This window comes from Ictidomys tridecemlineatus, chromosome 4, assembly GCF_052094955.1.
Source record: "Ictidomys tridecemlineatus isolate mIctTri1 chromosome 4, mIctTri1.hap1, whole genome shotgun sequence".
Classification (NCBI taxonomy): Eukaryota; Metazoa; Chordata; class Mammalia; order Rodentia; family Sciuridae; genus Ictidomys; species Ictidomys tridecemlineatus.
In genome coordinates, this window is record NC_135480.1 from 75,911,000 (window position 1) to 75,938,392 (window position 27,393).

The 27,393-nt window shown below is 33.3% G+C and overlaps 1 protein-coding gene across 8 annotated transcripts in view; it reads right to left on the bottom strand.

Moving 5' to 3' along the window:
- The window catches only part of Nox4 (NADPH oxidase 4), a 271,262-nt gene that overhangs the window by 234,108 nt on the left and 9,761 nt on the right, over positions 1-27,393 (bottom strand). For 6 of the 8 annotated variants that reach the window (XM_078046845.1, XM_078046846.1, XM_078046848.1 and 3 more), the window contains exons 3-4: positions 5,471-5,581; positions 3,801-3,885 (exon numbers count right to left, since the gene is read on the bottom strand). In XM_078046845.1, coding sequence (XP_077902971.1) covers positions 3,801-3,885; positions 5,471-5,581 — 196 coding nt within the window. Of the gene's footprint in view, positions 1-3,800; positions 3,886-5,470; positions 5,582-10,587; positions 10,607-27,393 lie in introns of those variants that run through there. The other 2 variants (XM_078046851.1, XM_040285078.2) reach the window with 2 other exon arrangements.

Genomic DNA, 27,393 nt, shown 5'->3' on the forward strand with positions numbered 1-27,393 from the left:
AATTCTTTTGTGCTTCCATGTACTTTTTTAGGATCATATTTTCTATCTATATAAAGAAAGACTCAAGATATAAAGAATGTCATTGGTATTTTAGCGGGAATTGTATTGAAACTATAATTTGATGATGACCTTTGGATATAACACCAAAGGCATGATTCATGAAAAAAAAAAAAAAAAAAGATTGATAAGCTGGACTTCATTAAGGACAAGTCACCAGACTGGGAGAAAATATTTCCAAAAGTCATATCTGATGAAGGATTTTTATCCAAAATAAACAAAAAACACTTAAAACTCAATAATAGAATATAAAATGTGATTACAAAAGAGTCAATAAAGAGGACATATAGATGACAAATAAGCATACCTGCCATGTATGATGCTCCACATCATGTATCTTCAGAGAAACATAGTTAAAACAACAAAATACCACTTTATAACTGTTAGCATGGCCAAAACCCATAACACTGACAACTCCAAATCCTGGTGCAGATGTGGAGAAATAGGAATTATCAAGGTAATTATTATGCCTCACTCACTGATAGTGAAAATTCAAAATGGTATAGTCACTTTTGAAGACAGTTTGTAATCCTGCCATACATACTCTTTCCATACTTTAGAACATTTTCATATTTTCCCAAACAAGTTTAAAACTATGTTCACATGAAAACCCAAACACAGATGTTTGCAGGAGATTTATTCATAATTGCTATAAGTTGAAAGCAACTGAAGATATCCTTCAGAAGGTGAAGGGATAAATTAATTGAGGTATATCCAGACCAGGGAATATTATTCAAAGCTAAAAAGACTGAGCAGCCAAGTCATAAAAACATGTGGAAGGAACTTGAATTCATATTACTAAATGAACAAAGCCAATCTGAAAAGGCTCTATTCTATATGATTCCAACTGTATGACCTTCTGAAGAGGTAAATCTATAAAAACTACAAAAAGATCAGTGGTTGCCAGGGATTAGACAAAAGTGAATGATGAACTGTATAGCTCAGCGGAAACACAGGACAGTGAAAAATACTCTGCATGATACTAGCAGTGGATATGTGTTAATATACACTTGTCCAGACCCACAGATTGCACAATACTAAGAGTGAACCCTTGACAGTAGAATGAATCAGACATAACTTTCCTATGTTCATATATGAATACATGATCAGTGTAACTCCATATCATGTACAACCACAAAAAAGGGAAGTTATACTCCATGTATGTATGATATGTCAAAATACATTCTACTGCCATGTATAACTAAAAAGAACAAATTAAAATTTGTTTTAAAAAGAGTGAGCCCTAACATTAGCTATAGACTTTGAGTAATAAATACGTGCACATGTAGACTCAATTGTAACAAACTGATTATACCATTCTGTTGGCAGATGTTAATAATGAGGGAGGCTATGTATGAAAAGATGGTAGGCAAAGAGAGTATATGGAAAAATCTCTTCTCAAGTTTTGTTATGAACTTACTACATTTGTTCTAAAAAATGATTTTTAATTTTTTTTACAAAAGAAATAAGCAAACTGTAACAAGCAAGTTTAAAAGAAGTAAAACAAAGATTGTAGTATAATTTGACTATGACTGGCATAAAACTTTATAAACAACTCAGTGTTCTATAGCCTCATAAGTACTGAAATCTAGTAAAAAAAAACAACTCTCATTTTAAATTAACTACATATTAATTTATACGTTAAATACATATTTATGGCGAAAAAATACAATAGTGCCCTTGAAGAATTGTCATTCTGAATTCCCCTGGGGAGAAAACTGTCCTACATAACAAACATGTAAGAGACAATTGATATACACTTTCCTTAAAAGGCTTTTAAGTCAAAAGAAACCTCTGATTCTTATTTTAGGCAGCTGGGAAGAAGTTGTGCTAAGAACTTTATGTGAATATTTTCATTTAACTCTCACGGCAAAATAGTGAGGTAGGCAGAATCATTCTTATTTTACAAATAAGAAAACTCAGGTTATCCAGGTGTGGTGGCACATGCCTATAATTCCAGCAGCTGGAGAAGCTGACGCAGGAGGATCACAAGCTCAAAGCCAACCTCAGCAATTTAGCAAGGTCCTACGAAATTCAGCAAGACCCTGTCTCTAAATAAAATATTTAAAGTGGACTGGAGATGTAGCTCAGTGGTAAAGTGCCCCTCCGTTCAATCCCTAGTACCAAAAAATAAAAAGTAACATCCAAAGTAGACTACTAAGGAGTGGAAAAATGTGAACCCTCTAGGACACAAGGTCATCCAGTAGTCCTCTACAATATCCAATCCACCCAGGATATTTGGACATAATTATAGTTTAGAACAAATCAAGTAATAAATATGCCACAGGTTTCTAATCCTCCTCCATTCCTAATCTTTCATGCTCCTGCCTCTGACCCATCCTACTCTTACCACAGCCTACGTCCTCACCTCATCCTAGACTCCCAGTCTCCCTCTACTCTAAGCTGTACCAGAGTTCTAAATCCATCCCTGAAATGCTTTCCCCATCTCTCACCTAATGATGGGAGGATGTTCTGGGATAAAACAGTGAATATGTCTGTTTCAAAAATGCTTGGTAATTTTTTAAAAGCTTGAAGTTTTAATAACTTCTTGGTAATAGTCATTGCAAAACATTCCTGAGTAAAAGTGGCCATACATTAATGTCCAGATAATGACTTTAGTATCAACACAGCTATGTCACATCAAATAATAGATAAAAATGCCAAGTATTATATGACACTGGGATAATCTCTGAAACTGTAAATTGAAATAACCCATCATGCTCTAAGAACTCCACATGCATGGTCTCATTTTATACTTAAAATTGTACAGTCAGTAGTGCAGTTGGTGCTATATTAACAATTTTACTTTTTTTTTTCTTTTAGTACTGTGATTGAACCCAGGGTTGCTTAACTATTGAGCCATATACCCAGCTTTCTTTCTTTTTTTTTTTTTTTTTTAATTTTGAGGCAGGTTCTCATTAAGTTGCTCAGGGCCTTATAAAATTGCTGAGGCTAGCCTCCAATTTGCAATTCTCCTGCCCCAGCCTTCTAATCCACTGGGATGATAGGCATGTGCCATCATGCCTAGCCATTTTACTTCTTTAAAAAGCCACAAATTGAGGATAAGAGAGGTGATCTAACACAGTAAGGCAGATGGCAGCTAGGGGTAGAACCTACAGAACCTCTCTTCAGAGCACATCACTATGTTTATTTCTTTCTGTTCCAAAGATTTGAAATATACCACATGAACCCTCAATAAAAATTTATTTTACAATGTCTTCTAAAAATGCAAGGATTCTCATTTTACATATTTAACTTCAAATAGATCAAGATAAAATTCCATAAATTCTGACATCAGTTATTATACCCAAATACTAATATCAAGGACATATTTACCAAATATAGTTTTGGGGGGAATCATTTTCTGTAAATGAATATCTCACATTTTATTTTTCAATCATTTAAACTCATATCATTCCTTTTAGAGCCTGAAAACTTTTGGTCTGTTTCTTCCAATATTTATAAATGAAATTATCTACTTTCGGGAAACAGTCTCCATCAGCCTGCGATGGGAGGTGGGGACTTTGGGTATCATAATGAAAAAGTCATAAGACACACCCATTTTCTGTAGTTCCCCTTGACAACTCTTTTTAAACTCATGGAAGAGTATAAACTAATATATGTAAGAAAAGCTCATGTTGGTGACAGCAAATAATGTATAGAACAATAAAATGATACATTTAAACACTAGTAAAATGTATATTTCTAAAGAAAAAAAGTTTAATATCATCTGACTTTCTCACCTGAGAAAATACAGATAGTAATACCACAGGTTATATGAAATGTTCTGCTTTTATCCAACAATCTTCTTGTTCTCCTGCTTGGTACCTAAATAAAATTTAATATGGTAAATAAGGTGCAACAAATAAGATGTACAACCTTTTTCACTTTAACACTACTCATAATATAAAAATTTGGGAAATATAGCAGAAGCCTATGAATAAAAATTAGTGAGATGAATTATGATACACTTAATGAAACATTCAAACAATTAAAAATAATGTGAAAAGATTATGTTATCGATTTCTTAAGAATGAAAGATACTTTTAGGGAATAAAATTATAAAATATAAACTACATTTTGATTCTATGTTGTTCAAAGTTAAGGGCATTGGATGTTAATGTCTCTAAACTGTCATCAGTAGTTGCTCATGCAGAGTAGGATCAGGAGGAAAGTTCTCTGACTATTTTACATATTTCTGTGATGTTTGAATTTCACAGTATATATGATTTCCTTTGCTAGCCAAAAAATAAGATTATTTTTAAATGAGGAAATCTCATCTAGGGTTTTAAATGCCTGCTTGATCTCATAGAAAAATAAATGTCAAGCATCTTTGAATATCTGTATTTCACACTGTGAAACAATTTTTAAAGACTTATTAAATACTGGGAGACTTCAGTAGGCACTTTTATTTCCTGCCACTTATTTTTTCTTTTTTCATACCAAGCCAAGAGCCAGACATAGGGATCAAAACCTAGCATTTTACAATGGAAGGCAATCTAGGGAAGGAATTATTTCCACAAAAATTACTGCCTTAAAAATAAAGTTTCCAAACATAATTACAAGATTGAGAAGTTTTACCAGAGTAAGTTGCACATATGAACTTCACAGATCAAAGCTGCCTCACGTTAAAAATTCATTTGAAATTACTATCTGTCTAGTAGTACCTTACTGTTTTAGTGATGAGTGAATTCACACATACCCACACACACACACATACATATGAACATGCACATATACACAATAATAATCAAAGACAAAGAATTTCACTTATATCCTTCATTTTAAAACAGTAAATATTGTAACATAATCTTTTCACATTATTTGATCACACTAATTTGATCTAGATATGTTTTTTAAGCTCCAAATGGGGGTGTGTGTATGTGTGTGTGTGTGTTAAGTAGAGATAAGGTGCCAACACTATCATGTGTTGCTAAAAGGCCATAGGATTCCTACTTGTTCACCTGTATGCAGCTAAGTGAAAATACAGGACTGTGATGAGGCAAGGTGTGATACAGAGAGCTCAAAAGTGGGATGGATTTTAGCTCCTCCTTCACTAGTCATGATCTCGGTCAAGTCACTTCTGCTTTCCAAGCCTCAGGTTCCTCACGTACAAAATGGAACTGATTAATCCTGATTGCAGATTCATTGTAAGGATTCACAATGTTGTGTATGAAGTGCTCAGCACAGTGCCTGAAAACACTATTTATATTTTTTCTCTGATCCTCTGCTCTACCTAGTGTTGTAGGAGAACTCATGGGTGATCTTGAGAGTTAAGATGGCCCTTACCATCATTTCTGAAGAAATCAATCTAAACAAAAGTCAGACCATGAAAATTAAGCAGAATTAAGATGTGACCATAACACTTGATTTGATGTGGAAATCCATAATGAGGATGTTCTTTTTTACTTACCTTCTGGGATCCTCGAAGATAAGCCAGGAGTGTTCGGCACATGGGTAAAAGGATAAGGCTGCAGTTGAAGTTAAGAACAGATGCTGAAGCTCTGCTGAAACACAATCCTAGCTGAACAAACAAAGCAAGGGTCAAAACATAGTTAAGTACATAAGCAAGTACATAGAACCCTGACCTAGACCCACAAGCTGCAGGTATCTCCCTATTTCCCCTTTGAGGATCACAGTAAATGCCTGCTCCTTCTAGAGTCTTCAACAGCCCTCCTTTCACCAGAAAGCCTGTTAGCAAAATTGGTTTCTTTATGCTCGGAATGGCTGTAAGACTTAGTTCTCCTCTCATGTCAGCTAGTGTTGTTATCAAATGAGTACATTCTTCCAGTTCGATTTCTTGTTTTGTCCTCACTGTCTGGGTTTTGAGAGCTCTAGAGAGAGAGAATCTCAGCAAGGTTTTCTGCAACTCCACATTATGTGGCACTGGATCTTTTATTCACTGATATACCCTCAAGACTTTAAAGAGCTTTCATTTGTATCCTCCCTCTGAAATTCCCTGAGCATAAGCCACTCCTTTACACTACATTACCTGCCTGCAAGCTCTTCACCTCACTAACTCTTCATCCCCGGGTTTCTAAGTAAGCTCTACTTACTCCAGACCTGAAAGCAGGAGAGTTGCCTCTATTATATATACACTCTCACTGCTTTCTGTCCTTACTTTATTATAATGTCTGTTTAACACTCTTTCAATCTTCTCTTTTTAAGATTCATTTTATTTTTATTTACAGTATATATTTATGGGGTATGATGTGATCTTTTAACATGTAGATACATTGCGGAATGATCAAACCAGGCCGATAGATATGTATCACCTCAAATAAATACTTATCATACCCTTGTAGTAAGACCATTTAAAATCTACTTTTTGCTATTTTGAAACTTGCTACGAAGTATTATTAGTCACCATTGTGCAATACATCATCAGAACCTATTCTTCCTGTCTGAAACTTTGCACCCTTCAATCAACATCTCCTTTTTCTGCACCTGCCACCACCCTCCCAGAAGCCTCTGGTAATCATTCTACTCTCTATCTCCAAGAATTCTACTTTTTTAGGCAAGTGCTCTACCACTGAGCACAACCTCAGCCCTCTACTTTTTCAGATTCTAACAGTAAGCAATATCAAACAGCAGTTCTCTTTCTGTGTCTGGCTTCATTCATTATGCACAATGTCCTCTAGGTTCATTTATGTTGTTTGAGATGTTCAATCTTAAATGAGATGGTGCCTTAGAAAACTGCAATTCATATATTTGAGTATGTCTTGGAAGCAGGACATAAGTGTTTTTTGTGTACTATTTCCATTTGGTCAGTCAATTTCTGATTATAAAATAAATGAATATTATAAATTTCTGATTATAAAAATAAATGAATATTATAGAATATAATAGAGTAGTGTTAGCAAATACACAGTTAACTACTATTAATGGCCAAGCACAGTTAGTTTGAACATATTTCATTTATAAACATATTAAATCTTCTCCTATAACCCTGAGAAATAATTAATAGCTTTTTAGGATTACTCTTATATAAAGGGGAATGTGACATTATGATTATAATGTTATAATAGTAATAAGAGTAACATTAAGACCTAACATAAAACAAACAAAAAAAGATGTTGTGAAGCCAAAATTGAAACTCAGAGGTTCTAGCTAGAGTGTCTATGCCATGAATAACCACTTTAGACTTCCTCTTCAAGTTGGCTTTTTAAAAGACAATGCCCAGAAGGCACATAGTAGGCAATAGATATTTTGTTAAACAACTTGAATTTACATTTGAAGAAAGGAAATGTAGACAACCAGTCTAGATAAAATTTCTCTCCTTATATGCTTCTCCATCAACAAGATGATTATTATTCTTGTTTTTTTATCGTTAGAAAAATTAGAGGTACAAATATTTGAGATTATTAGAGAAGGCCACAACAATATGTCCATTAGGATTGCCTACACACTGAGGTTTGGAGGGGATTCCTAGAACTCTTATTCTTCTTTACTTCCGTTTAGTATGTGGCATGTTACTTTAAACATTTTATGTTTGGGCTTATTTCTCTAAGTAAAGGGTAAGCCCTTCAAGGACAGGAAAAATAGTTCTGAAATGTTTAAGATCACTTTACATTTTATTTTAGTTCTCATGTAATTAATTGATTTTTGAATAGATTTTTAATGTAATCCTCAGATCAGCTCTGTAACATAGGCTGAGTACACAGTATTATTGCCATTTCAGAGATAAAGAGCTTTTACTAAATAAAAATAATTATACCCACAACCAAAAATTCTGAATTTAATGCTTTGGGGTAGTGCCTGGATACCAACATTTCTGAAAGCTTCCCAGATAATTCTAATATGAAACCTGGGGAAAAAAATCATAGTCATAAACTAGTTAGCTAAATTGTAGTGTTCATAAATTATAAAACAAAAGCAATCATTAAATTATAATGCGTAAACAGAATTTTATATATTTACAAATTTACTGACCAAACTGGATTTAAAATTAATTTTCATATTTAGAAACAAAATCATTCTAAATATGCTTAAATTAAACAACAACAAGATCCCATGTGCAGAAAGCTGACACAGCGAGGAAGAACTAACAAGAGGCTTTTCATTTCCTACCCTCTAACACAGAACAGGCGCTGCACAGGACATCTTTTCAAAATGTTACAAGATACAAAGGATTATACTCATTTCACAACTGAGTTAGAGGCTGAAACCTTCCCCAAGGTCATACAACTAGTAGAAGGTAAACTCTGTGCCTTAGCCTGAGGGATTATCTTCATCTTGGGTTAAAATCAAGACCAAAAAGACAACAACAACAACAACAAAAAACAGGCCCAGAAGGTTATGCAAGGAAAACTACTATTTAAGATAGGGAAAGCCTGTTCCTATAGCCCCCTTGGGCCATATACATTATGACTTTGTTACCAGCGGAGTTCCTTAGTCAAGACAAGGTCTTGAATTTTAACTCCCATCAAGTGCAATTGCTTCACTTCATTCCTTGGGTTTGAAATACCCCTGTAACCCTAGCTACCACCACTTCCTCTTCAGTTGGTATATTCATAAAAATGTTTGTATCTGATTAGACTCAAACTTCTTTGAGCTCCACTGTATGGCCTTGATTCTTACATATTCTCTCACTAGGTCAGTCCTAGAGAGGCAGATGTCCCAAAGGTACCTGAATCCTCTTTATAACTACCTCTCAACTCTAGGATATAGGAAGGCAGAAATTGGTTTATACTTTTCTACTCCTTATTCATACCATGTTGCAAGTTCCTCAAATGCAACATTCTGGTGTTTATAGCTTTGAATCCTTAACCCTAACACAATGGCTATACCCAATAATATGGATGTGCACTGAATTTTTAAACACATGTATCATGCTTTGATAATCATCTCATTTGGTTACAACACTACACTTGGTTCATATATTTATAATCTTCAGATGATTTTATTCAGGAATCCTCTATGTCTACCAATTACTTTAAAATAGCTCACAGTATCATGGGAAACTATTAGGAAGTGGTCACAGAAAGTCCCTACTATCATCAGGAAGATGAAGTTTCTCTACTTACATGAATGCAATGCCATAAATGTGTATAAAGGAGAAAAATCTATCTTTCACTAGACACCTCGAAAAATTATTAGTTCCATTATTATTCCCCTCAGAATTTTTATAAAAATTTATCCATCAAAATGGGTACTAAGGCAGACATGGGGGCACACACCTGTAATCCCAACGGTTGAGGATTTCAAACTCAAAGTCAGCCACAGCTACTTAGGGAGACTTTAAGCAACTTAGCAAGACCCTGTCTCAAAATTTTAAAAAATTAAAAATTAAAAAACTTGTGAATAGTTGCTTTATTTATCAAAAGGGACTTTATAGATGTGATTAAGTTTATGGTTTTTAACCACAGAGAGAGTATTTTAAATTACCCAGGTGGATTCAATCTAATCATGTGAACATTTAAGAGCTGAGAACCTTCTGCACTGGAGGCAACAGAGAGTGAGCAGAAAGGGATGTCAGAGAAATTCTATAAATAGGATTCACTGGTTGATATGTAGGGGCCCCTGTGTAAGGATAATGAGAAGCCTTGACTGGCAACCAGCAAGAAAAAGAAGACTTCAGTCCTCTGTCTGCAAGAGACTGTATTTTGGTAACACCCCAAATAATCTTAGAGGCAGGTATTTCCCAGAACCTCACCAAGAACCCAGTTGACATATTCATTTCAGCCTGTGAACTTTGGAGTAGAGAAATCAACTGCTAAGTTTCTGACCTACAGAACTACAAAAATAATAAATTTGTATTGTTTTAAACTACCATATGTATGATAATTTGTAAGAACATCAAAACAAAACTAAGACACCAAAATGGAGGTCAGCTTTCATCAAATACTTATCAGATATTTCAGGCTGCAAAACCAAAGACGTATTTCAAAAGGCGGTATAGAATATATTCTTTAATTTCATAGTAAATTGTTAGAAGTACAAATTTTAGATTCAAACAAGTTTTATTTTTCCTTTTGAGATGTCTAACCATATCATTTGTTAGATGACTGGCTATAAACAAATTATAAACTTCTCTGAAGAATGGGAGATAAAACTGATATCAATACACAGTTCAAAATATAGGTACCATACAGATCACTTTCTCTAAAAATGTAATTAACTTAAATATTAGGAACAAACAATGATTTAAAATCCATTATTTCAGCATTTTTTTTAAAAACTAGCAGTTTTGAAGCCAATAAAGCTCATACTTAAAAAGAATTATTGAACTAAGATTCTAACTTAAAAGATACAAAAATAACACTATTCACCCCCCAAAAATGAAAACAAAACAAAGATTAAAACAGAAAATTTAAAACCCTTATAAACAAATTAAGATAAATCATAGGAGTCGGCAGTGGCAGGATATATAGTCAATACTAAAAAGCTAAGAGCATTGCTATATGATACCAGCAAATATTTTTACAAATTTATTTTTAATATTTCATTTTATATGAATAATAAAATTATAATTTTTCTTTAAATAAGTTTAACAGGGCTGGGGTTGTGGTTCAGCAGTAGAGCACTCACCTAGCACATTCGAGGCCATGGGTTTGATCCTCAGCACCATATATAAATAAATAAGTCAAATGAAGGTAAAAAATTTAAAAAAAAAATAAGTTTAACAAAAGAAGTATAAATTCTGTATTAAAAAATAAACAAGGGGCTGGGGATGTGGTTCAAGCGGTAGCTCGCCTGGCATGCGTGGGACGCTGGGTTCGATCCTCAGCGCCACATACAAATAAAAAAATAAAGATGTTGTGTCCACCAAAAACTAAAAAAAATAAATAAATATTAAACTTCTCTCTCTCAAAAAATAAAAATAAAATAAAATAAAGATGTTGGTCCACTGAAAACTAAAAAATAAATATTAAAAAATTCTCTCTCTCTTTAAAAAAATAAATAAGCAAAATTAGAAAAAAAAAGGCCTAAAAATTTGTTGTGATATGCCATGATTTTGATAGAACAATTTAACATTGTTAAGAAGCCAGTCTCTCAAAAATCAATTTAAAAACTTAATACAGCTCCGATCAAAACTGCATCAGGGTATTTTTTTTTTCTGAAACTTCATAAGTTTATTTTAAAATGTATATGGAAAAGCAAAGTTATTAAAACACTAAAAAAGGAGGAAAAATTCAGTCTATAAAATAGGACTTTTAAATCATAGTAGTTTAGTAGTTTAAGGTTTTTTTGTTGATAGACAAATTACTAGTAGAACAAAACAAAGACCCATAAAAAGAAAAAAATATATTGAACTATGGTAGCTAATATAGACATAGGGCAGACACCATCTATAATGCTGGAAAAAGAAATGTCTATTCAATTAAGGAGAAAATTGGTTTTGCATATGTAAAAAAAGAGATGACTTTTCTATTTCAAACCACTCCAAAACATTAGTTCCTGAATTGATTAAGGACTTAAATATCAAAAACAAAATTGAAACTCTTAATAAACATATATGTAAATCTTTAGCACATTATCATAGATGAGAATTTCTCAAGACACAAAAAAGCTTAAAATCAAGCAAAAAAAAAAAAAAGCTAACACATTAAATACACATGTATTTAATTTTTGTATGCACATAAATTAAAACTACTTTTTCAAAAAGCAGAGAAATGAAGAACCCAAACTTCAGAATAATAGTGAACTAGTAGAAAATGAGGAAGACAAGACAGTTAGATGATAGAAGGATCAAATGCATAGTTGTATAGTACTCATAATGTTTTAATTCTAGGTGCAACCATGTGTTTTCATTATATCATATGTATCGAAGATGATAAGCCTATTTAAATAAAAATCAGACTGGGTTGTGGTGAACACCTGTAATCTTAGCTACTCAGGAGATCAGTGCAGGAGTATCACAATTCAAGGCCAGCTTCAGAAACTTAGTGACATTCTGTCTCAAAATTTAAAATTAGAAAGGACTAGGAAGTAGTTCGTTGACAAAGCACCACTGAGTTCAATCCCCAGTGCTAACAAAAAGAGAAAGAATTCTAAAACCAAGATTATAACTGAAAAGATGCAAACTGACACAGCCTCATCCAAATAAAATAAAAATATAACATCATAGAAAATCCAAAAACTCTACAAACAAATTAATTTAAATCATAGGAGAGTATACTAGAGTAGTAGTCAATATTTTTAAGTGATGTATAGAAACATCAATGAGGTTCATGCCTAAATTAATAAACTATGTTAGGAACTGAGGACTAATAGTAATTAGATTCTGTCATTTAAAATAAGCCAATAAAAGAAATATATGTATCACTTAATATCACTTTAAAGTGATGTGTGTGTGTGTGTGTGTGTGTGTGTGTGTGTGTATAAAATCACTTAATTCAATGTCTGTTACATTGCAAGAACTCAAAGAACACTGGGTATTAATAGTAGGAACAGTGTATTCTGGGCTATCACTGAATTCTACATTTCAGATCAGCTGTACCTCATATACATTAAATATATCCATATTGCACCACATATTTTCAAAGAAACATAAGCATTAGGTATTGATACAACTCTTTGGGGAAAATCATTTTAAATCATACTCTTGCTAGTACTAGACAACACTGCTGTTGTCTAGTACTATCTACATTCTTTATACTAATAGTATATCACAGGAAACAAGATGGGATACTATGTGTACATGTATCCTGAAGTAGGCACAAGATGACTCTACAGATACTAAGAATATGAATAAAGCATATAATTTTATTATCTTTCATTTATTTGTGCTCCTTAGAGTCCCAACTGAACACTTGGCAAAATATCAAGTCTTTTACACAGTGTTTATTGTCAAGGAATGAAATATTGTTCCTGAAGAAGAGACAGGATAATAATTAGTGTTTGTCAAGAAAGCAATAATTTTTCATTGAAAGATCCAAAAAACAATAAATTTAGGCTGTTCCTACATTATGAGTTAGAACAACTTAGAATACCATACAATTTATATTAGAGAGTCAATGAATAAAAATAATCCTCTCTGGATTATCTAATAAAGATTTTAAATATAATTTTCTCACCTCAATCAGCAAAGTTATAATCATTTAAGAATGATGGGATTATTTGTTGTTTATCCATGCCTCCAAAGAAATAAGATAATTGATATTTCTTTTAATATAATATATGCAAATGATAAGAATTTTGGCTTAAGTAATTTTTAGATAATGATTTTACCTGCAATTTTAATATATCATGACAATAAGTTTATTTAAAATAAATCAGCAAAAAAAAATATCAAAAAGTTGAAAACTTAAGAGGTCCAAATAAATTACAATTCAGTGCTTCAAAGGAAATCTGTACACTTTTATTTTTCTAACTATTTGCTGAATGTGCAGAAGTGTTTAATTGTTGTGTTTACATAAAATCAAAGAGTAATGTAATTCAAAGTGGCTTTAAGTGCCCCCTTGGAGTTTATTTTGGCATTCTATCTTTTCCTTATGAAGCCAAAAAATCCAAATGGAAATTTTACCAAAGATCAATTTCTTCACATGTTTGTTCCTGAATATCCTTATTACTTTAAACTAGGAATAAAAGTTATGGTTTACCAGATTCTCAGAGTACAAATGTTCTTTCAGATACGAAGGAGAGAGAAAAAATGGATATGGAGCCATGTTTAACGACACAATTGTAAGAAAATATTTTATCTGATTTCTACATGGGCACTATTCTAGTAGCTAAGTACACTTTCTCCACTTAGTCACTAAGAATCCATAAGCTCCATAAGCACCAACTACCTCAAATTTTCACTAAAACGAAACCACTGCCCCCTGTTATCACCCCACCCTAGCTGAACCATTTCTTTTACCCTCACCTGCTACTTGTTTTCAGATCTCATCAGTTAGCTGACACTAGATGGCAGTGTTATTTTCACATTTCAAGTCCTGCAGGAAGCCATCTGTGAATTATGTGAGGGTCTTCTCTCAGTATGGTAGCCAGGGTTAGGTTTAGGTTAGGCATTGTGAACTATCTGTGGCTCTCCATGGCAAGAGATTGACCAATGCATCTGTTCTTTATATCTACTCTGCTAGGAAGATCCCTCATAGTAGCTCTGGACCCTTTGGGAACTGGACAGCCCACTTTTCTCTCTTGGAGAACATCCTATGGATGGCCTTTGATGTTTCCCAATATATATAAAGCAGACTCGGGCTCCATTTTGCCATAGTCTAGCAGTTCCATCTGTCTGATGGGCTTGCCTGTTCTGCCTCTACTTTTGAAACTACTTTCTGTGTTCTGTGGTTTTTTTACCTTTCTATTTTTCCTAGCTGTTATTTCTCAACCAGTCCACTCCACTGAGGGGAACTCCATTTCCATCACCTGTATGAGACATGGTCGAGAATATCTCATTTGTCAATCCTTTATATGGAGTGCATGTTTTATCCCCAAAATTTATTTGTTGAGCCCACAATCCTCAGTGTAAAAGACTTTGGAGATAGAGCCTCTGGGATATAATTAGCTTTAGATTAGGTGACAGGATAGTACCCCCCATGTTAGGATTAGTGCCCTTTTGAGAAGAGGAACTAACTAGAGCTTGTTCTCTCTCCATCTCTCTCTCTTGCTATCATCATCTTGATGTTAAGGTACAGCAGGAAGGTAGCCATCAGCAAACTAGGAAGAGAGCCTTCTCCAAATGTGGACCTATTGGCAGCTTGATCTTGGATTTCCTAGCCTCAAGAACTGTAAGAAACAAATGTTTGTTGATTAAGCCAACAACTCTATGACATTTTGTTACAGAAGCTCAAATTAAAACAGTGCTATAAAATTTATAACAAGTCACACCATTTGAAGGAAATTATAAAAGAATATAACATTTAGAAAGTACAAATATATGGTTATTGTCCTAAAATCTCAAACATGTATCTTCTTATCTTAAATGCTATTCTTAAGATCCTTCTTAACAGCTATGAATCATGAGCTAATTAACTGATACTTTAACAGTCTAAAATATAAGTAGTATAAAAAGTAACTTAGAGTCTTAGTGCCACTCTATGATATCCTTTCTCTAACCTCTTTTCTATAGTTCTACAGTAAAAGTTATCTCTTCCACTTACATTATTTATTCAACATGTATTTATTGTGATGTGCACAGATTATAGGATACCAGGAATGAATTAAAAATAGAAAATGCCCTTTCCCTTAGTATTCCCATATTTTAGTAGGGAAAATAGATATTAATCAAATGGCTACATATGCAAATGTGAATTGTAGCAGTGATAAATTTCTTGTATCAGGAAATGAGGTCCGAATGGGAAATCAGTAAGTCTTCCCTAATGAAGTGAAAAAAAGAAACTGAGTCTTGGAGAGGGAGAGTCAAAGCAATCTAAGAATGAGAAGACTATGCATGTAGAAGAAAACACTATGATAAATGAAATATAGCAAATGGGAACGTGTCCATAAAAAATTTAAAGTAGGCCAATATGGTGGGGGTATAGTGGAGGGGGAGGCTACAGGAAGCTGGAGAAGCAGGTGGGATCCCTCGCTGGATTTTGCAGGCTGTGGTAAGAATGTGTCTTTAGACTAAAATCAAAGCACAGTACCTTACTGTGCTTGAGATGCTGTAACAACCATACATTGGGTGGTTTATAACAACTAACATTTATTTCCTACAATTTTGAAGGCTTGAAATTACAGATTCAAGGCAGATTCAGTCTAGTGAGGACCACCTCCTCATAGGTAATACTTTCTCACTCCTCATATGATGGCTAGCTAGCTCTCTGAAGCCTCCTTAACAAGAGTGCTAGTCCTAATCATGGAAGGCTCTAACCTAGTTAGTTCCCTAATCACCAGCTTACCCCAAAGGCCCACTTCCTAATACTATTACCTTGGGGTTAGGTCTTCAATATATGAATTTGGAGAGCACAAACTTTCAGAGCAGAGCACAGACACTATATTTAAACAGAAAATGGTACTGAAGAGATTATTATTTAATAATGATTACTCTCAACGAAGTGTGGAGAACAGATTGGAAGGGAGCAATTTTTGGCAATTATGTTACTTTATGCAGATAATAATCACAGAAATGAAACTTTGTTAAATACAAGAATAACTTTTAAAGCTAATTATATTTGAATCTTACATACAGAAGATATTCAGTTTTGACCAAATATTTAACTTACTAGTACATTTATTTTATCAAATACTTTATTAAAAACATATTATTTTTAATTTGGAAAAGGGCCTCACCCACCTCTATCAACTACCCAGCATCTAAATCTCTTCTCTGATAGCCTCCAACCATAGGTAACCTCTGATTGAATTCTTCCAGAGACAGCTGGCTGTCCCACTCAAAAACTTCCATTGTATTTTCTGAGACTGAGATAGAATTTCTGTCTCTGTAATTTCACCACAGAACTCCTCTGAATAGTATTTTTTCTAAAACAGACATTTAAAAAATGAACATAAAAGGGGTATGGCTTCCTAGCCCAGTCTTGTTTTCTTCATGAATATAATTAGTTGCCACTACAGCTATTGTTGTAATTTTAAGAAACTCTCATCATCTTGATGACACTTCCCAATGCACCTTATTAAGCACAGTCTTGACACAGATTTATCATACATAGTGGTACTGAAGAGCATCATCTCTCTAGGATGCCATTTGACAATACTAAGATTGTTATGTTATATAGCAATTATGTAACACAATGGCTCTTCCTGAGTTTACAATGTATTTATTTCCTTTACATGACTTGCTATCAATAAATGATCCTTCTTTCCTATACTAGAAAGAAAACTTGTGGTAGGAGACAGCAAGTATATAATTTATTGGCTTCAGTCCATTAAATTATATTGGATGTGAATTCTATTCCAACTTTTTCCCCCTCTCAACATTGTCTCAGCTAAATAAAAATTTTACATTCATGTTTTCCACATCTTCAAACAAGTTCTTGACAAAGCTATTAAAATGTAACAACTCCCATGAAATAGCTGACTATAGTGAGGACTGGCAAACTAACTTTCTGGTAAATTAATTTTCAAGCAAACATTTTGCTGTCACCTGGGAATTTGCTTAACAATTTAAGGGAATATAATATGACATGTGACATGCAAATACCTATAGAAACTATTCTATAGAGGGATTTGAAAACACCAGAAAGGTATTAATAGAAGACTTAAATAATTGGTCATTTTTCTAGGTTCCTCTTGGGGAATCAACAATAAGCCATTTCCAGAAAAAAAAAAAAAAACAGAAAAGTAAAAATAACCCAACAGGTTTATAAAATATTTTTGTATTGTGATTTGGTAATTGTGTTTGTCCAAAAATAAGCAAATTTGAGCTCTTTAAGGTCAATTTTACCGACTTCTCTCCCAAAGAGGTATTTTTGATCAAATCAAGTGCAGCCTATACAACACCTAATTCTTACACATTTTAGAGCCACAGAACTCTCTCACACAGGCTAACAAGCTATCAGAGCATACTCCTGTGTGCCTTTACTTACACTAGCAGTTTATAAAGAAGCAAGGATAGGAACCCAGGTCCACCCGCCACAGTGTCATTGCCCTACCCACACATCAATCCAAGAAAGAAAGGTGAGACAAGCGCCTCTTCTTTGCAAAACACAATACTTTTATTATTTTTTTTCTTTTTTAGTTATATATGAACACAATATCTTTATTTTGTTTGTTTATTTTTATGAGGTGCTGAGAATCGAACCCAGTGCCTCACAAGTGTGAGGCAAGTGCCCTGCCACTGAGCTACAACCCCAACCCCATAATACTTTCTTACTCTTACAGTTGCTTATATTTTCCTTCCAGAAAATATATTTTCCTGTAATTTTATGCATATCTTCACAAGGGCTTCCTAAATCTGACTACAGATAGAAAATTTAAAACAAGCATATCTTTGCTGCACTTTCTGAAATTCTGACTTCTGTCTGAGGTATGAGTCAGGCTTGGTAGTCACCGTTTTAGAATAATTTTGATGGCAGACAAATGTAAGTGTGAACTAAGCCCCTCCACTAGCTGTGTGGCCTTAGGTAATTCTCTTTCCCTATTTCAGTCTCATTTTCCTCACCTGCAAAATATAACAACAACAATAACAAATTCATACCAAAGGGTTGTATAAACATCAAGTGAGCAAATATAGAATTCAGTGCAGTGCCTAAATGTAGTTAGAAGTCAACATATATTATTATCATCATTCTATTTCCCAACTCTCTAAAAATCTGATCTAGTTTCAGAATGTAAATGCTGTTATGACACAGTTTGTTGCAGACCACTCTTGCCATGCTGTCTTTCCATCTTTATCTCTGAAAGGTGGCATTGAAATTAAAGGTGTGAAAGCTGAACTTTCATTTCATTCATCTGCCTCTAAAGAATTCAAAGAAAGTTCTAGACTTTTAGTAATTATATGATGGATGAATGAATAAGCCTAAGAGATGATCCTTCAATATCCTTAGTTCAAAAAAAGAGAATATTTAACATGACTACCCAAGAAATCTGGCTCAGATCTAGGATCAGCACTCATAACCTACACTTTCCATCTTATTGCTCAAAGATAGCAAACATTCCCCTACTCTCCTCCACTCCTGCTGTCATTCTGGCAATCAAGATTTGCTCAGGAAATAAGCAGTACTCAGTTTGAAGAAAAATCCCATAGACTTAGCTCACTGATGAGACAACATATGTCATCTAGTCCAACAATTTTTTTTTCTGTTCCATCTCATATTCCATGGGTTTAAACAAATCAAATTGATTTGATCATACTATCAGGCCACTTGGCTATACTTTTATGTCATGTGGCTCAGTTCAGTTCGAGATTAACTGAACCCCATTTCCTGCCCTCACTTACACCTCAAATTTTCCCTCTTCTTCACATATGCTAACAGATGTGAGCATCTGTCTCAGTAATTTGTTTTCACCTTTTACCATATCTCTCGTAGGGCACTTAACTCTTTATATTGTAATTGTTTACCTGTTTACCTCCTATCTCTCCTAAAAAATTACCAAGTGGCAGTACAGACAAATGGCAAAGCCCAAACTGCCTATTTTTGAGGACTTTGAAGTGCATGATCACTAATAAGGAAATTTATATCCAAAAGTGCTCTTGCTAAAATATGCTCTGAGTAAAAAAAAAAGTCAAAGACAATTAGTCATGAGACAAATATATGAACAGAAATAGACAACCACAAAAAGAAGATTATAGAATTTTCCAAGGCAATGGTAGGAATTTTTAATATCTTTAGCATAATCAAAATTATATATATGAAAAAATTGTTCTGATTTTCTGCTGTATCTATAAAGCCTGTCATTCTAATTTGAATGTTTGCTTTTTATCATTAATAAATAATAATAGAGCTATGAATTTGACTATCCCATGTGAGCAATTATATTTAAGAATAAAACATGAGTACTTGGGATGTAATTTAGTGGTATGGCATGTGCTTAACATTTGTTATGCCATAGTTCAATCCCCAGCATCACAACAATAAATAAATAAATAAATAAATATACAAAATGACATTTTGGCAAAGAACTTACTTAAAAAGCCAATAATGTATTTTGATAAAGCTTCATATAGAAGCAATAGTGATAATCATGCCATAAGCAATCAGAAAATAATTAATGACAAAAGTAATCATTTCCTAGTGAAAAAAAAATTAAACTACTCTTGTAGTGCTCTTGGAGTAAAATCTAAAGTTGGTGACTTTCTGTTCTTTCCATAATAAACTGTAATTCATTACAAATGATTCTAACTGATGTCTGTCCAATGGCTGCCCTAGAGACTTTTAACTATGATGTAATTTTTGACTTGAGTTGACCTGTCTTCTCATCTATGAGTTACTTCTTTAAAACAAACAAACAAAACCTCTCTATATCCAGATGAATTTAACAGTTATAAAGAAAAAGCTAGTGGAATTTTCCCCCATAAAACTAAGTGAACAACAAAAGTAGAGAGTCCATCCTGAATATATATCCAGATTTCCTAATACTTAGCTCAAAATTTCCTGTTTTATGCCTCCATTCTGCTATACTTTCTAAAAATGGCATTCCTTTCATTTTCAACAGGAATGTGGCTTTTACTTACAAAAGTCTATTGGAAGTCAGAAAGATATATAGTTATTACAGACAGAAAAGAAAACCATATCATAACACAATATTTCTGTCCCAGTATTGTCTGTGTTGTCTTTCCTATGCCAAATGCTCAGATGGCAAGATATTCACTTCTAGACTATGTGTTTCTCTGGCAAAGTTAAAGTTCAACATCAACAGAATTAAGAATTGTGGATATGTAACCGAGGTGATTCTGCAACTGTATTTGGGGTAAAAATGGGAGTTCATAAGCCACTTGATTCTAATGTATGAAATATGATATGCCAAGAGCTTTGTAATGTTGTGAACAACCAATAATAAAAAAAAAAAGAATTGCACATGAACATGTCCATGAGCTTCTAAAGGCAATACTGTCTGGCAAACAGGTCATTAGATGAAAAGCTATGAAATTTCTATCACAACTAACACCTGTGGCTTCTACCAAGGTCCCTGGATTCCAATAATAAATATTACCTTTGCTTTCCCTCACAGAATTGTGGTAAAGGATAAAGATTTATCAAATGCAAATGGTCTGACCTCTTTTGTTGACAAATATTATTGAAATGGAATTTTTTTTTAATTCAGCACTTAAATGCTGGTTCATTTTGTTGTTGTTGTTGTTGTTTGAAGAAAAAACTGTATTTTATTTAAAATGGCAATCTAAGGAGAATCTGCAAACTGAGTAACCAAATTCAAAAGTTTGCTGGATATAAGATTGATATTTAAAAACCAATAGCAGGGCTGGGGCTATAGCTGAGTGGTAGATCACTTGCCTCACATGTGTGAGGAACTAGGTTCAATCCTCAGCACCACATAAAAATAAGTGAATAAATAAAGATATTGTGTCCATCTGCAACTAAAAAAAGGTCTTTTAAAATTAGCATTTTATTCACCAGTCAAAAAATATAATTTTAAAAGAAGACAACCTTTATATGAGCATCAAAAACTATATTGGACTGAGAGATGAAGCTATTAAAATCATAAAATATTTTAAGGAAACATTATTATTGAATATGACATAAAGGAACACCCTTTATACAGGTTGGTATTTATGACCACATCTTAGCTTTTCCCCCTTTTTAAGACACAACAAAGCTCAAGGCACGGTGGCACAGGCCTATAATCCCAGCATCTCAGGAGCCTGGAGGAGGAGAATCTCAAGTCCAAAGCCAGCTTGGTGAGGCCCTGAACAATTTAGCAAGATCCTGCGTCAAAATGAAAACTAAAAAAGGGCTAAGGATGTGGCTCAGTGGGTACCCATGGCTCAGCGTCCCTGGGTTCACTCCCTGGTACCAAAAAGAAAACAAATACACACACACACACACACAAAAAAAACAAAGCCTCAAGAGTTACAAAGCATTTGATTTTAATCACAGTTATACTTTCCTCCTTCAACAGAAATTATCTGTGCAGTGGAAAAGTCAGGGAGGAGTAAATTAATTTTACAGAGCATGGTTGACTTGAAATCTAACACAGGCCCCATTTCTCCCACATCATGGGTCCAGCACATCTGATCACAATTACTGCGTATTTAGTCACTTCTCAGCTATTCTTCATCAGAAACAGTCATTCCAAAACCTTGCTTCATTCTTCATCTTTAAACCATTTTTAATTTAACATTAATTTAACATTTCTCCTAAAACTAGAAGCCCAAACAGATACACATACTGGTAGCCTAAGCATACAGAAAATTTTCAGAGAGTAAACAATGCACCTAGTAATGATATCCCATAATCTGGTCAGAATTTTTATCAGACTATTCATAATGACACATATTAAAACTTGTACTGAATATTGTCTTAGCTTTTTAGCTGCTGTGACTAAAATATCTAACCAGAACAATTTTAGAGAAGGAAAAGTTTATTTGAGGGCTCACAGTTTCAGAGGTCCATAGAATGGGTCAGCTCCATTTCTCAGGACTCAAGGTAAGGCAAAAGAGTGTGGCAGAGAAAAGTGGCTCACAAGATAATCACAAAGCAGAGAGTGTTCTCCACTTGCCAGATACAAATATATACTTCAAAGCCACGCCCAATGCCCCCCACCTCCTCCAGTCATGCCCCACCTGCCTCCAATTAGCACTCAATTAATTCCATAAGGGGGTTAGTTCACCAATTGGGTTAAGATTCTCACAACCTGATCATTTCTGCTCTCAACCTTTTTGCATTGTCTCACACGTGAGATTTTAGGGGAAACCTCACATTCAGATTATAAAAATATGAAGATTCTTCTTTTATATGTGCTAATTGTATTCTTCACAAACATATTGTCTATTTACTCTTTGTAAACTTGATCCTGTTTTTTATTAGGTCTTCCTAGTTGAATCTATAAAATTGCTTTTAAGTTCAATCTCTGTTCTCAAAATACTTGCAATTTAGTTAATTTGCCATGTCTGTATGTTTTTTTTTTTTTCGTATGATTCACCATGTCTTTTAATCAAGATTTTCAACTTTGAATCAGAAAATTCTCAGTCTTCTTGCAGGGGAAAATAAATTTAAGAGGAAGAACTCAGTGCCACAAAATGGCCTAAGAGTAGGTACTTGGTGAGGAAGGACTAAATGAGTAAATAGTTTGGTAAAGATTATTTATTTAAACTTCTGATGCATATATGTTAAAGCATTAGAAAATACAGACCAACTCTTCACGAGTTTAATTGGTCAACCTAAATATGTAGACATAGACAGAGACAGAGACAGAATCATAGATGAAACAGATGTAGTTGTTACCTATCAGACATAGAAGGGAATTTCTAGTTTTCTCTATCATGTCATCAACATTTCATATACAAAAGCAAGTAGTTTTATTTTTGAAATTTAGTGTATTTTAGCAAAGAAATATCAAGAACTCAATGGATAAACAATAAAAAGTCATAATGAACTTTAATGAATTAATATACTTTGGAAATCTAATTAAATATCCAAAGGCTATCATTGCAAAAACAGAGGTTGTTCTGTGTAATAATATCTTTCACTGTATTGTCTTTGTCTGTGAAATACTGAAATCCAAAAGCATGTTTTTAATTTATTCAGTGAAATATTAAAAATAACATGTTTAGCAATGAGTTTTTGATGACATGGATAAATCTAATGTAACAATTAAAACTATATTTTAAAAGGAGAATACAAAACTGTTTATTCTGGATGATTACACTGCTACATCAAAAAAAGAAAAAAAAAAAAACACACCTGTAATTCCAGTGGCTCAGGAGGCTGAGGTAGAAGGATCTCGAGTCCAAAGCCAGCCTCAGCAACAGTGAGGCAGTATGTAACTCAATGAGACCCTATCTGTAAATATAATACAAAATTGGGCTGGGGATGTGACTCAGTGGTCAAGTGCCACTGAGTTCAATCCCTGGTGCCAAAAAGAAAAAAAGAAAAATTTACTTAGGAAACACATCAAAATATCAGCAATGATTATGTTTAAGTGTTGATATAAATGACTTTGGGGTTTGTTTATTTTTGCATATCTCCATTTTACATAATAAATATGAAAAAATTTTACATAATAAATATGATAAAGCCATAATAAAATTATTTTCTTAAGAAAATAAAATGGAAATTCTTAACAGTAAACATGAGAAATAATTTTATCTTTAAATATTGATAAAATAAAGCAAATTTCCATTTCTGTTTCTACGTATTTTCCAATTTTTTTCCATAATGGCATAGTTTATTTTCATAGTGGAAAATTCATGAATAGCTTTTTAAAATTATCTTGAAAATTTTTAATGGCTTAGGGTGGAATCTTTCAAATGACAAGCATTAAGCTGCCAAACTTTCCCTTTAGATTTTTGATAAATGAAAAGATACTGATTTAAAGCACAGGGTTCAACAGAATGGGACAGGGTAAAGGGAAAGCAGAAATTAGAATGAGTGATGTTATGGCCATTTAGGAAATAAAAAGGGTTCCAAGTATTGTAAGGAATAACTATTAGGTAATGGGAATGGAGATGCATGAGAACAAATGTCACCTACTTTTGAACACTATTATTAATCAAGTGGGGGCTAAACATAGGAGATCATCTAGCCTGTTTCCCTTGTGATAGGTGTCATACCATATAACTTGTTGTTTGGTTGTCATATGTGTTGTTATGACATTTAGCAAATAATTTCTGAAAACAAAGTATTCAGCATATATTAAAATATGAGTAAGGAAAATCCTAACATTCTGCATACCCAAATCGAAACACTCTATTCTCTAACTTCTTAATATTTAGACGATCTTTGATGTTGATACTACTTATTTACTAACCTTCACAGTTTAGAAAGTTAGGGAAAGTTATTGCTCTGATACTTATTTACATTTTTTAAAAATCTGTTTCACTTTCTGCACCTATGCTTTAATGTTCTCTATTTTCTTTCTTTCCTTCCTTCCTTCCTTCCTTCCTTCCTTCCTTCCTTCCTTCCTTCCTTCCTTCCTTCCTTCCTTCCTTCTTTTCTTCAATATGGGGACTGAACTCAGATTCTTATGCATGCTAGATGAGTGCTCCACCACTAAGTTACATCCCCAGACCTTTATGTAACTTCATGAGTCTTATTAAATTGCCCAGGTTAGAATCAAATTTCAGATTTCTTGTTTTACATTAAATTAGAAGATGGTCTCTTTTTTTAATTTTTGGAAATTTTTAGACTTTAGCAAATCCATTTACAACTGGATTTAACATCAAAACCTTCTTAGCTCTAAATTTTTCTTGAAAGTAATGAATTTTTGTATTGTCATTAACTTATCTACACTATAATTTGCTATTAGAATAGAATAGAATAACGCTTTTTGAGGACCTCATATTCATGTCTTCCTTATTTTAATCCTTCCCTCACCTCTCCCAGAAAAAGAGCCCTATAATAATCTTAGAATAAACTTTTCATAACTACTTGTGAGTTAAACTCAATTACCATTTGGGAAGTCAGAATGTTTCAATATTTAAATGTTCATGTAGTTAAACTTAATAACATAATCCTCAATTTAAAATTGAGAAAATAGACTGAAATTTTTAATAAATTATTTAAAGACACATGTGTTAAGAGGCAAAATAAACATGTCCGCTTAGATCAATTCATGTTCTTTCACAACATCACATCAAAATCACATCATTCCACAGATACTCCTGATTTTCATAGGTATTACTCTATTTGAAATTTGAAGAGTCAGTCCATGCTCAGGAAAAAATGATATAAAAAATTCTTGGTTTTAGCAAAAATCAGAACGTATGTCATAAAGAACTTTAGCAAATTAAATTTAATGTCTAAAATTCATGAGTTAACATGTATTTCCATCTTTAAGAATGACACACTCAAGATTTAAAACCCATATAAGATATTTTTCTTTAAGCAAACTAAAATTAAGAAAATCTTGTTTATCTATTCTGAACCTGCAAACTAAACTCTAGAAGACTTTCACTTGACTCATTTCTCAAACTCTTAGATTATTTTTAAAAGCAGAGGATCAAACTAACTGAACAGCAATTTAGTGATAGTTTCTATACAATCCAAGCCAATTCCTATCCTATAGAAAAATACCATAACAAATAGAACACAGACAATTCTCAGCAGCAAATGTGATTTCTAAAGTAGGGGAAGAACATTCACGTTGAGCTCTACATTTTTGTGGTTTACTATGAGTCATATTTTTTTCCAGTTGGAACCCATTAATATAGACCACTGATGATATGTGCTTGATTTTTCTTTTAGATATTCTGAGCTATCAGAGGGGAGTCCTTTTGCCTTTTGTTTTTTATAGTTTAACAGACTTTACAAATGTGGTTTGGGGGTTCATATGGCTAAACCCCAAGAGAATTGACAAAACTCAATGGCCCAAAGTAACTTATAAAGTAATTTGATAGAGAAAAATCAGTGAGGTGTAAAAGTACCCATCACCCTATCCCATCAGTTTTCTCCACTGGCACATCTTACTTTCCATTCCACAACTTTCTCCTGGGGGCATTTTGACTCACTTTGAAGTCATGACATGGAATAACAAGGAGTTAACTCAGGATAAGCTGCTGACTGGAAATCATGTAAGAAAAAGCATACTGGGGAAAAGGAAGTTTACAGATTATTATTATTATATAAGATTGTTAAGGATCAGAGTAAAATAAAGAAGAAAGATGACATTTTAAAGCTGCTTTTATGAAATAGGCTTCATGCTAAGTACTTTCATCAATTGGAAAATTACTTGCAAATTCTGTTCTTTAGCTTACTTATGAATAGAACCTAACTTGTTGAATAGTGAAGATTTTGACATAGAATATATCATGTCAGACTCATGAGATGTTAATGATGTTGCTCTATCATTTATTTTAATTTACTTATAAGATTCACAACAATATCATAAGGTAGACATTATTTCCCTTGTTTGACTTTTGAAAACTCTAAGCTTCAGTGAAGATTAATAAAATATATTAATACTTTTTTGAATGAAATGTGTTCTATCTCAAACTGAAATTCCAACCAACAATTATGGCCAAGCCACCAAAACTTTGTGCCAATGACCAACAATAACACACAGCTTTATTCCCTCAAGAAGAATCAGAAAGGCAGCCAGAGGTCAACCAAAGAACTGAACCCAAAGCTTCAGCTGACCAGCAAGTAGACAACATCATCATCAAACATATTTGTTAAGCACCTTTGTGAGCACCATGATAATGGAGTAAAGAATACATATCCCTGTTCCACCAGCCATTTACTACATGTAATCCCTTCCATCTTTATGTGTCTCTGAATTCCTTTTAATATGTTTACTTATAAACATAAATAATTTATGATATTGCTATTTAGAACTACTCATAGTAAAATACCATTAGTACCAAATACTACTATTTAATATTTATAACAATGTCTATCATATTCTGAGTGCCTATATTCCAAGCATTTTACTTGAATTTTCTTAGGTAATCTTTAATAACCTAAGAGAAAGCTTTAAAATCTATTTCATCGAGTAGATCAGTTAAACTTAGGCTCAGATAATTAATTTGTTAATTTTATAAAGATAAAACAGTCCTAAACCATGATTCAAACACATATCCATACAGCTCCAAAACCCATGAACTTTTCAGTAAGAAATTCCAACTGATTTTCCTCTCCAGAATTACTTAAGCAATTTGAAAATAATTTATGTGACTAACACAATGTTTAAGACAATGGACATGAAGAAACACTAAGCAGAAGTGAGGATACCTAACATCTCCATTCAGCTTTGCACTGAGAATAAAGAACGCATTTAATTATATTAAATCTATCTGTCAGATAAGGTAAATGGACTAGAACAATTCCTATGGTCTCTGTAGCATATCACAGTTCTACAGACTCCTCTCCCTCC